Source organism: Mustela nivalis, assembly GCF_964662115.1.
Source record: "Mustela nivalis genome assembly, chromosome: 1".
Lineage (NCBI taxonomy): Eukaryota > Metazoa > Chordata > Mammalia > Carnivora > Mustelidae > Mustela > Mustela nivalis.
Window position 1 is genome coordinate 150404504 of NC_139020.1, and position 12748 is coordinate 150417251.

General features: G+C 37.3%; 1 protein-coding gene across 11 annotated transcripts in view; it reads right to left on the reverse strand.

The window, feature by feature from the left end:
• Positions 1 to 12748, reverse strand: part of CNOT10 (CCR4-NOT transcription complex subunit 10) — an 81616-nt gene that overhangs the window by 22306 nt on the left and 46562 nt on the right. For 6 of the 11 annotated variants that reach the window (XM_082725833.1, XM_082725825.1, XM_082725831.1 and 3 more), the window contains 3 exons: positions 7690 to 7811; positions 6278 to 6454; positions 5283 to 5363 (listed from right to left, as the gene is read on the reverse strand). In XM_082725833.1, coding sequence (XP_082581959.1) covers positions 5283 to 5363; positions 6278 to 6454; positions 7690 to 7811 — 380 coding nt within the window. The remainder of the gene's footprint in view (positions 1 to 5282; positions 5364 to 6277; positions 6455 to 7689; positions 7812 to 12748) is intronic. The other 5 variants (XM_082725830.1, XM_082725826.1, XM_082725832.1 and 2 more) reach the window with 1 other exon arrangement.

Sequence of the window (12748 nt, forward strand, 5' to 3'; positions counted from 1 at the left end):
ACCCTATACTATATAACTTTTTGTACTGAGATTTTTATCACATATAATAACCTATTAAAAATAGATGAAACCGTTAGATAAATATAAAATGTAGGTGGCTTCATAAAGAGAGATATCTCTAGAAAACATTAGGAATACTGGAGGAAAAACAGTACATTTTTTTGGGCAAATTAAAGCATTTTCCCTAATACCGTACTGGCTGATCACTATAATCCACTTCATACCCACGAGCTCACTTTATACCAAGTACAGTCTAGCTTTACTTAATTTGCTTTTTTTTTTTTTTTAAAGATTTTATTTATTTAATTGACAGAGAGATAGAGAGCACAAGTAAGCAGAGTGGCAGGCAGAGGGAGAGAGAGAAGCAGGCTCTCTGCAGCAGGGAGCCTGATGTGGGGCTCGATCCCAAGACCCTGAGATCATGACCTGAGTCAAAGGCAGAGGCTTTAACCCACTGAGCCACCCAGGCGCCCCAATTTGCTTTGCTTTTACAAATTTTCACTTAGGACAAAAAAAGAGCATGGTGAGTTTTAGTAGTATGTTGGAATTTCACTGTTTTTTAAAAATTCAATTTTATTTCACTCAGTGGCAACATTCTTCTGTATATTTTGTTACTGCTGTTGTTTCACTGCTAATTTTTTTTTTTTTTAAGATTTATTTATTTGAGAGAGAGAAAAAGAGCATGTGCATGAGGGAAGCAAACGCCATGCTGAGCGCAGAGCTCAACATGGGGCTCGATCCCACGACCCTAAGATCATTACCTGAGCTGAAATCAAGAGTCAGACACTTAATCGACTGAGCCACAGAAGTGTCCCTTTACTGGTAATTTGTTACAGTACTTTTATCTCCTTGCTATCTTTTTTTTAATTTTATTTTATTTTATTTTTTTTAAAGATTTTATTTATTTATTTGTCAGAGAGAGAGCGAGCGAGAGCAAGCACAGGCAGACAGAGTGGAAGGCAGAGTCAGAGGGAGAAGCAGGCTCCCTGCGGAGCAAGGAGCCCGATGTGGGACTCGATCCCAGGACGCCGGGATCATGACCTGAGCCGAAGGCAGCTGCTTAACCAACTGAGCCACCCAGGCGTCCCTCTCCTTGCTATCTTATGGGTCATCTGAGAATTCAAGAAATTTTAGTATAACTAAAGATTACTGAGGAAACATTTTTTTAAAAAAAGATTTTATTTTTTTTTGAGAGAGAGAGACAGCAAGACAGAGCACAAGCAGTGAGAAGTGGGAGAGGCAGGTTCCCCACAGAGCAGAAAGCCTGGTGCAGTGCTAGATCCCAGGACCCTGGGATCTTGGCCTGAGCCGAAGGCAGATGCTCACAGACTAAGCCACCAAGGCGCCCCAAGGAAACATTTAATTAACTTTGTCAAGTTTCAAAAAACCAAAGCTTTACTTTCAAAATCTTATATGGCCAATTCATTTCTAACTGAACTAAAGATTTAATCCTCCATATAATCAGAGGATTAATTCCTTCCTCCTGATAATAAAACCCAGGACAGAGAGGGGTATTAATGCAAAGAGGGAATTTCTGGTATACCTCAATAGAATAGAATAAAGAAATAAAAAGTTGTTGTCTAGGTGAGAATGGTGCATAGAGCCCTGGGCTCATGGACAGCAATGCCCTATCATAAACACACTGATCTGACAGGATATGATCCGGAAAAGGGCACATCTTGGGGGCATCTAGGTGGCTCAGTCAGTTAAGCGCCTGACTCGAATTCAGCTCAGGTCATGATCTTGGGGTTGTGGGACTGGGCACTGTGTCAAGACTCTGCACTCTGTGGAGTCTGTTTGAGACTCTCTCTCACTCTGCCCCTCCTCCGGTCCACACAAGCACCCTCTCTCCTTTTCTCTCTCTCACTCACAAAACAAACAAATAAATAACTTACTAATTAATGAATGATTATAATTATTATAATTAATGAATCCCCTCTCTCTCAAAATAAATGAATAAAAATCTTAAAAAATAAAAGAAAAAGAAAAATGAAAAGGGCACATCTTTATTTAAATAGGGGAAAAAAAGAGAGAGAGAGAGAAAAGAATACATCCACTGGCCAATCTTCCTCCAAAAATACTAGATATGCAAGGAGGGGCATCGCTAACATTAATGAAATATCTTCCTTTTTAACGAAATAGAAAAAACAGATACCCCGTAAGAAAATAAAAATCATCAGTTATTCCACCATTCAGGGATAACCACCATGAAGGTTTTGACATAGATCTCTCTAATTATTTTATGCAAATAAATATATATGTTGTTTTATAAAAATATAATTTTAAACTGTTTAGACCTAGAATCTTAACATTTTATAGTTGTTTCATGTTTGATTTGAAAGTTAAGTGAACTTAATCAAATGGATTATACTATGAAAAATTACACACAGTAAAGATAGATCCCTACTTTATTCATTGCTATAAAATACATTCTAGATGAAACAAATTTTGATTGGTGATTGTGACAAATGCTAGAAGACATGGGTGAATTATTTTCTCATCCTTGGAGGCAAGAAGGCCTTTCTACACATTACATGAATACTTATGAAATTCTGTTTTACAACTAATATCACAAACAAAGGCCAATTTCTATAATATATAAGAACTCTTGTAAAAAAAAAAAAAAGGATGAAAATCCCAATATGAATATGGTAAATTCTACAAATAGGCGGTTCACAGAAAAAGAAATGCAGGCCATCAGTAAACCTTGGCATCAGACTGAGCACCTTGAGCAGACTGAAAGAAATGCAAAATTTTAAAGTGATGCAATTTTTCACTTCTTAGGGTACAATCACAAGGAAAAAAGGGACACCCCAAATCTCACCACCTAATAACTAAGCTACTAATATCTTTTTCTCCTAAGTGTTGGACATCTGCTTAAAAAAAAAAAAAAAAAAAAAAGATTTATTTATTTGAGAGAGACAGAGAGCATGCCAGTTGGGGGAGGGGGAGAGGGAGAGGGGAACAGAAGTAGACTCCCCACTGGGTGCGGAGCCCCATGTGGGCTTTGATTGCACAATCGAAGATCAGACCAGAGCTGAAATCAAGAGTTGGACACTCAACTGACTGAGTCACTGAGGTGCTCCTCACCATCTGCTTTTGTTTTCTTTGTTTAATTTTATTTATTTATTTGTTAGAGAGAGAGAGAGCATGTACAATCAGGTCGAGTAGAAGGTAGAGGGAGAGGGAGATTCAGGCTCCCCAATGAGCAAGGAGCCGGACACTGGGCTCTGAGACTGCAACCCGAGCTGAAGGCAGTTGCTTAACCCACTGAGCCACTGAGGCACCGCTTCTTTTTGAAGGCAGTGTTTTTTCCCTCTATCTCTAATTTCTCTGTACCTTTTACAAGGCTAGCACTGTTAAGAAAAAAGTGGGAATAAATGAAATGTTTCCAAAAGTAATCCATCAATTTACAATGCTACCAGCAACATATATACGTTTAAATATATTTTTGTCAATCTTGTGCAGTAGGCAAAAACATAAGAAATCACGGCTCTTGAAAAATAGTAATAATTCTAGTAAAAGAAATAATGGCTCTTTCTTTTCATTTTAATTTGCAATTCCATTACTGAAATCATGTTTTAAAAAAGATTTTCTTTATTTGACAGAGAGAGAGATCCAAAGTAGGCAGAGAAGAGGGGGAAGCAGGCTCCCTGCCGAGCAAAGAGCCAGATGCAGAGCTTGATCCCAGGACCCTGAGATCATGACCTAAGCAGAAGGCAGAGGCTTAACCCACTCAGCCACCCAGGTGCCCCCTACTGAAATCATTTTTAAAAGTAATGCTGTATCGTTCAGCCTAGCTCCAGAAATAATATGAGGAAATTATGGTCAAAATATATCAAATTAGTTTTAAGATAAATTTATAGACTTAAAGTCAGCTAACTCTAAGAGTAAAAATGAAGAAAATCACACTCAGACTCATCAGTCTAATTGCTGAAAAACAATAGACAGAAAAATGGCACCTCTGTAGAATGACTATAAACTTCTAATCACAAATAACAGAGGTTGAAGATAATGCAGTGACCTCTTCAAAGAACTCAGTGAAAGGAAAAACAAACTACCAACCGAGAGTTCTATTTTTAGCAAAAACATCCTCTAAGAATGAACATGAAATAAAGACAATTGTAGATTTATTTATTTATTTTCGGGCACAGAGAGAGACAGCCAGAGAGGGAATACAAACAGAAGGAATGGGAAAGGGAAAGGCAGGCTTCCTGCCAAGGAGGGAGCCCAATGTGGGGCTCAATCCCAGGACCCTGGAATCATGACCTGAGCCAAAGGCAGATGCTTAACAACTGAGCCACTCAGGCACCCAACAACTGTAGATTTAAACAGCTAAAAGTATAAAATCAAAAACCAAAAATCCTAGGAAAATTAAGACCTATATTGTAAGAAATGTTGAAAGAAGAGCCTCAGAATGAAGAAAAATGGTATCTTATGGAAACTAGAATCAGCTGAAAGTGGTAATTATCTTGCTGAATATAAAAGATGGATTTTCTCTTTGAAGATTTTATTTTTTTTAAGATTTTATTTATTTATTTGACAGAGAGAGACACAGTGAGAGCGGGAACACAAGCAGGGAGGAGTGCACAAGGGAGAAGCTGGCTTCCCGCTGAGTGGGGAGTCGGATGTGGGGCTAGATCCCAAGACTCTGGAATCACGACCTGAGCTGAAAGCAGCCACTAATGACAAGCCACCCAGCACCCATCAAGATTTTATTTTTTTAAATTTTTCTTTTTTTAATAAAGATTTTATTTATTTATTTGACAGAGAGAAATCACAAGTAGATGGAGAGGCAGGCAGAGAGAGAGAGAGGGAAGCAGGCTCTCTCAGAGAGCCCGATGCGGGACTCGATCCCAGGACTCTGAGATCATGACCTGAGCAGAGAGCCCGATGCGGGACTCGATCCCAGGACTCTGAGATCATGACCTGAGCCGAAGGCAGCAGGCTCAACCCACTGAGCCACCCAGGCACCCCAAGATTTTATTTTTAAGTAATATCTATACCCAACATGGGGCTCAAACTCAGAACCCCAAGATCAAGAGTTGCATGCTCCACCAACTGAGCCAGTGAGGCACCAAGAAGTAAGTATTCTTGGCAAAATATTAATAAGTTGAATCCAACAATTTATAAAAAAAATAACACATTTTGACTAGCGGGGTTTATCACAAGATTGAAAGGTTGGTTTAACATTTGACATTCTATCAATGTAATTCATAACATTAACAAAGATTGGAAATAATGTACACTAGTTGCTATACTAATTTTGTTTAGATACTCACTTTAAGTTTTCTAATTCTTGTTTTCTCAATGGAGAAGAAGGTGGAGCTGGAATGAATTTATCTCCATCATGGCTTTTACTGCTAAAATAAAGATAGACTCTAAATTATGAAAAGCAAATAAACAAATATAAAATTGTTTCCCTCTCCCCACTCACATGCAGTTGTTTATGCCAAACATAAAAAGAGCCAAAAACAACAAATGCAAAATGCTTAGTAGGTTGGTATCACCAGTGTGTTAAAGATATACTGTATTTGTTTTTTTCCCCTAGTACAAAATACTGTTTCTAAAAATTTCTAATTGTAAATAGTATCTCTACAAAGGAAACCACTCCTGTATTTTCACACGTTTCTTGGTCTTCTGATTGCTTTTTATCAACTACAGCAAAACATAACCCCCTGATGGAGGGGAAAAAAAAAAAAAAAAAACAAACCCTGTAATTTTGTTTCAAATTTTCTTTAATACATATATTTCTATCAAAATCAACAAAAGACACTGGAATGAAACACTTCAATTTAAAGGTGCCATGTGCAAAAAGAACTTTATATATAATGGTGTTTTATTATTACCAAAAGTTCTCTTAATTTCTGGAGAGTGGTTAGTATTTAACTTACACTAAAAAACTATAGAAATATTCTGGGGGTTAATGGTTTATGGAATAGTACGAGAAAAGGCACAGGTTAAGAAGAAAGGAGAAGTTTCAGGATTTAGGTATTTTTGTAAAAACAAAGTGCCCTCTCTGAGAGCAATTTCTTTACAAATACTCCTGTTAAAGAAAACCTGTTTCTTTCCACTTTTCGAAGGTTCTCTCCTCAGTCTTCAAATTACTTCTCTCTTCCAGAAATACTTAACATTCATACTTTCCTTTCTTATTATTCAAAACAGGGGATTTAGGAAATTCAGGCTCCAGATTTTAGGAATTCATCTAAAGGACAAAGAGGCTTACTGATGAAGTCATGAGGGATTTCACCAAAGGGGGCCAAAGGGATTAGAATACCTGCAAGTTTCACTGCTTTCACTGCTTTCCGTGTTCCCACCTAATTGATTACTATTTTTAGACCCATTTTCCTGCTTTGGATCTTGCTGTTCCTCGGGTAAGAGCAACAAGGCATTTCTGAGACAAATGGCTGCAAACTCCATACTGGCTACAGGAATGGCTGAAGACTGTCCATCACTTAAAAAAACAAAACCAAATTAGCTAAGTAAATAACTTAAAAATAAATAAGACTTTTCTAGTATCAGGGAAAAAACCAATATAACTGTAAATGAAAATTTGCCAACAGGTAGAAATTTGAAAAAAAGCAGTTATAAAAGAATTCTAAAGAACCTAAATCCTAAATATTACGTATAAAATTTAAAAACGTATGAATAATATATAGCAAGTACAAACATCACATAAATTGTACTCTAGGAATGGGGTTAAGGATGGAAACCAGCTTAAAGGTTATCTGTAATGTTGCTGTTAATGTAACAGAAGAGTTATAGACAAGGAAAACTGTAGTGAGGACTGGGGCAAGTACAGTAAGAATTGGAAAGAATGTAGATATTCACATTTGAGTCTCATTTTGGTTGATCTCATTTTGAAAATACTTCTAAGTTTTGTCTTATAATTTTTTTGAGATTTTATGTAACTTTCTATTGTTCAATACACCAAACTAATCTTTATTAGGAAAATAAAGGTGAAAAGCAGTAGTAATTTTGAAATTGTAAGAAGATGATCCTTCATCTTAAGCCTTTAAAAGAAAAGTGCATTATGGTTGAAATAAACTAAGACCAAACTATTGTGTGCCAGTTACTATTATTATTAAAACTTTGGGAGAACTTTTAAATGGCAGTGGAACAATTTTATTTTGTGGGAAAGTAAAACAATAGCAAATTTTTTATAAAGCTTACTACTTTAGAAATAACAGCAACTCCAAATTGGAATCTTTATACAAGATAAAAATGTTCATATTTAAAAGTTATTGAAGGTTTACATGTGACAGCTTTCTAATGCTTTGATTACTTTGTGTATTATTAGTACTTTTCTTTCTAAATACTAAGAATTAGTTTGAGGGACTATAAGAAAACACCTAAATAAAAAGCATCTATGATAAATTACATAATAAATTATATAAAAAGGAAACATCAAGATGCCCTCTTCTGGACATTGTGAATAATGGTACTGAATAGACCAGGGTCTCTCAGGCCATCAACAGTTTCAGCACAGATGTAATAAAATGAAATCCTGTATCAGGGAATACTCACTGTGAACCTATACAGGGGATGTACTTGTTGAAGTAGCAATAAAATCTAGCTACAAAGTGGTTCCTCCCATGAAGTGATAAGTCTTTTGCATATTTTTATACATAAATAATATTATGTGAAACAATGTTAAATATCTAGACTTCCTCTTTGCAAAATACTTACTTATATACAGTATTCTGTATGGACTGTGATGCCAGAACTATTTTACGATGATAGCCTTGACCAACAATAGACTGTACAATTCCTTTCTTACTTGGAAGGCCTTTAGTTTCTTGTTCAGCAGTCTGCAAAATACAAATAATTTCCAATTAATTTAATGCAACTGTAAGACAGGATGTGAAAAATGATCTAATACTTCTCCAGTTACTCCAAGGAAGTTCCTAAGATCTACTGATGTGGAGAGAAGGATGTCCATACTGAAGGGTAGTTAGTACATGAAGCAGGAGGTCTGTGATACATGCCGTATTTTATAAACATATATTTTTATCCCCAGGGGTATAGGTCTGTGAATCACCAGGTTTACACACTTCACAGCACTCACCAAAGCATATACCCTCCCCAATGTCCATAATCCCACCCCCTTGTCCCAAACCCCCTCACCCCAGCAACCCTCAGTTTTTTTTTTTTTTAAATATTTTATTTATTTATTTGACAGAGATGACAAGCAGGCAGAGAGAGAGTGGGGAAGCAGGCTCCCTGCTGAGCAGAGAGCCCGATGTGGGGCTCGATCCCAAGACCCTAGGATCATGACCTGAGCTGAAGACAGAGGCTTTAATCCACTGAGCCACCCAGGCGCCCCCCTCAGTTTGTTTTGTGAGATTAAGAGTCACTTATGGTTTGTCTTCCTCCCAATCCCATCTTGTTTCATTTATTCTTCTCCTACCCACTTAAGCCCCCATGTTGCATCACCACTTCCTCATATCAGGAAGATCATATGATAGTAGCCTTTCTCTGCTTGACTTATTTCGCTAAGCATGATACGCTCTAGTTCCATCTATGTTGTCGCAAATGGCAAGATTTCATTTCTTTTGATGGCTGCATAGTATTCCATTGTGTATATATACCACATCTTTATCCACTCATCTGTTGATGGACATCTAGGTTCTTTCCATAGTTTGGCTATTGTGGACATTGCTGCTATAAACATTCGGGTGCACGTGCCCCTTTGGATCACTACGTTTGTATCTTTAGGGTAAATACCCAAAAGTGCAATGGCTGGGTCATAGGGCAGTTCTATTTTCAACATTTTGAGGAACCTCCATGCTGTTTTCCAGAGCGGCTGCACCAGCTTGCATTCCCACCAACACTGAAGGAGGGTTCCCTTTTCTCTGCATCCTCGCCAGCATCTGTCATTTCCTGACTTGTTGATTTTAGCCATTCTGACTGGTGTGAGGTGATATCTCATTGTGGTTTTGATTTGTATTTCCCTGATGCCGAGTGATATCGAGCCCTTTTTATGTGTCTGTTGGCCATCTGGATGTCTTCTTTGCAGAAATGTCTGTTCATGTCCTCTGCCCATTTCTTGATTGGATTATTTGTTCTTTGGGTATTGAGTTTGCTAAGTTCTTTATAGATTCTGGACACTAGTCCTTTATCTGATATGTCGTTTGCAAATATCTTCTCCCATTCTGTCAGTTGTCTTTTGATTTTGTTAACTGTTTCCTTTGCTGTGCAAAAGCTTTTGATCTTGATGAAATCCCAATAGTTCATTTTTGCCCTTGCTTCCCTTGCCTTTGGCGTTGTTCCTAGGAAGATGTTGCTGCGGCTGAGGTCGAAGAGGTTGCTGCCTGTGTTCTCCTCAAGGATTTTGATGGATTCCTTTCGCACATTGAGGTCCTTCATCCATTTTGAGTCTATTTTTGTGTGTGGTGTAAGGAAATGGTCCAACTTCATTCTTCTGTATGTGGCTGTCCAATTTTCCCAGCACCATTTATTGAAGAGGCTGTCTTTTTTCCATTGGACATTCTTTCCTGCTTTGTCGAAGATTAGTTGACTGTAGAGTTGAGGGTCTATTTCTGGGCTCTCTATTCTGTTCCATTGATCTATGTGTCTGTTTTTGTGCCAGTACCATGCTGTCTTGATGATGACAGCTTTGTAATAGAGCTTGAAGTCCGGAATTGTGATGCCACCAACGTTGGCTTTCTTTTTCAATATTCCTTTGGCTATTCGAGGTCTTTTCTGGTTCCATATAAATTTTAGAATTATTTGTTCCATTTCTTTGAAAAAGATGGATGGTACTTTGATAGGAATTGTATTAAATGTGTAGATTGCTTTAGGTAGCATAGACATTTTCACAATATTTATTCTTCCAATCCAGGAGCATGGAACATTTTTCCATTTCTTTGTGTTTTCCTCCATTTCTTTCATGAGTACTTTATAGTTTCCTGAGCATAGATTCTGTGCCTCTTTGGTTAGGGTTATTCCTAGGTATCTTATGATTTTGGGTGCAATTGTAAATGGGATTGACTCTTTAATTTCTCTTTCTTCTGTCTTGCTGTTGGTGTAGAGAAATGCAACTGATTTCTGTGCATTGATTTTATATCCTGACACTTTACGGAATTCCTATGTAAGTTCTAGCAGTTTTGGAGTGGAGTCTTTTGGGTTTTCCACATATAGTATCATATCATCTGCGAAGAGTGATAATTTGACTTCTTCTTTGCCGATTTGGATGCCTTTAATTTCCTTTTGTTGTCTGACTGCTGAGGCTAGGACCTCTAGTACTATGTTGAATAGCAGTGGTGATAATGGACATCCCTGCCGTGTTCCTGACCTTAGCAGAAAAGCTTTCAGTTTTTCTCCATTGAGAATGATATTTGCGGTGGGTTTTTCATAGATGGCTTTGATGATATTGAGGTATGTGCCCTCTATCCCTACACTTTGAAGAGTTTTGATCAGGAAGGTATGCTGTACTTTGTCAAATGCTTTTTCAGCATCTATTGAGAGTATCATATGGTTCTTGTTCTTTCTTTTATTGATGTGTTGTATCACATTGACTGATTTGCGAATGTTGAACCAACCTTGCAGCCCTGGAATAAATCCCACTTGGTTGTGGTGAATAATCCTTTTAATGTACTGTTGAATCCTATTTGCTAGTATTTTGTTGAGTATTTTCGCATCTGTGTTCATCAAGGATATTGGTCTATAGCTCTCTTTTTTGATGGGATCCTTGTCTGGTTTGGGGATCAAGGTGATGCTGGCCTCATAAAATGAGTTTGGAAGTTTTCCTTCCATTTCTATTTTTTGGAACAGTTTCAGGAGAATAGGAATTAGTTCTTCTTTAAATGTTTGGTAGAATTCCCCCGGGAAGCCGTCTGGCCCTGGGCTTTTGTTTGTTTGAAGATTTTTAATGACTGTTTCAATCTCCTTACTGGTTATGGGTCTGTTCAGGCTTTCTATTTCTTCCTGGTTCAGTTGTGGTAGTTTATGTTTCTAGGAATGCATCCATTTCTTCCAGATTGTCAAATTTATTGGCGTAGAGTTGCTCATAGTATGTTCTTATAATAGTTTGTATTTCTTTGGTGTTAGTTGTGATCTCTCCTCTTTCATTCATGATTTTATTTATTTGGGTCCTTTCTCTTTTCTTTTTGATAAGTCTGGCCAGGGGTTTATCAATTTTATTAATTCTTTCAAAGAACCAGCTCCTACTTTTGTTGATTTGTTCTATTGTTTTTTTGGTTTCTATTTCATTGATTTCTGCTCTGATCTTTATGATTTCTCTTCTCCTGCTGGGTTAGGGTTTCTTTCTTGTTCTTTCTCCAGCTCCTTTAGGTGTAGGGTTAGGTTGTGTACCTGAGACCTTTCTTGTTTCTTGAGAAAGGCTTGTACCGCTATATATTTTCCTCTCAGGACTGCCTTTGTTGTGTCCCACAGATTTTGAACCGTTGTATTTTCATTATCATTTGTTTCCATGATTTTTTTCAATTCTTCTTTAATTTCCCAGTTGACCCATTCATTCTTTAGAAGGATGCTGTTTAGTCTCCATGTATTTGGGTTCTTTCCAAACTTCCTTTTGTGGTTGAGTTCTAGCTTTAGAGCATTGTGGTGTGAAAATATGCAGGGAATGATCCCAATCTTTTGATACCGGTTGAGTCCTGATTTAGGACCGAGGATGTGATCTATTCTGGAGAATGTTCCATGTGCACTAGAGAAGAATGTGTATTCTGTTGCTTTGGGATGAAATGTTCTGAATATATCTGTGATGTCCATCTGGTCCAGTGTGTCGTTTAAGGCCTTTATTTCCTTGCTGATCTTTTGCTTGGATGATCTGTCCATTTCAGTGAGGGGAGTGTTAAAGTCCCCTACTATTATTGTATTATTGTTGATGTGTTTCTTTGATTTTGTTATTAATTGGTTTATATAGTTGGCTGCTCCCACGTTGGGGGCATAGATATTTAAAATTGTTAAATCTTCTTGTTGGACAGACCCTTTGAGTATGATATAGTGTCCTTCCTCATCTCTTATTATAGTCTTTGGCTTAAAATCTAATTGATCTGATATAAGGATTGCCACTCCTGCTTTCTTCTGATGTCCATTACATGCCGTATTTTAATATGAAGTCTGAGGTAATACTAAGGAAAAAAGGCCATTCAAGAATGACTCAAGCATCTCTTTAGAACATTCTACATCCCAGGAACCATGCTGCATATTACGGTACTTTGACATCAGAGTAAGGAAACATAGGAGAGCCACAAAAACTCAATGAAAAAGGGAAGCACCTCTATTTTCTAAAACACAAATCTTGTCCTTCTTCATTCGAAGCATTAAATTGTCAACAACTTCTAAACTTGGACAAGCTATATGTTGAAATTTACATGGGCTCAATTCTTGCCTTCTAGGAAATTAAAATCCTAAAACCCAGTAAAAGAAAACAGTAAAAGCTACTTACACATATATAGTATTTTAGGATATTTCACTAAGATGCATCATCTTACTATGGCAAGTTAATGGTGGATGTCAGCTGCCTTCATCGTCCCTTTCACTCAAAGTCTCTGAGTTACCTGAGGTGGATTCCCAATTAGTCATATAAAATCAGGCAGATTCTCATATGCAGGAATAAACTGGAGCCAATCCATATGAACTCAGAGCTAAACTCTGCCCTGCTGAAAGTCCTTCTCTAAGCATAATGTTTCTGTACTGTTGTTGTCCTACTATAAGTTTATTATGGTTGTACTTCTATTTATGACTTCTAATAAAACAAGGACTCACATGCATATTCATTTCA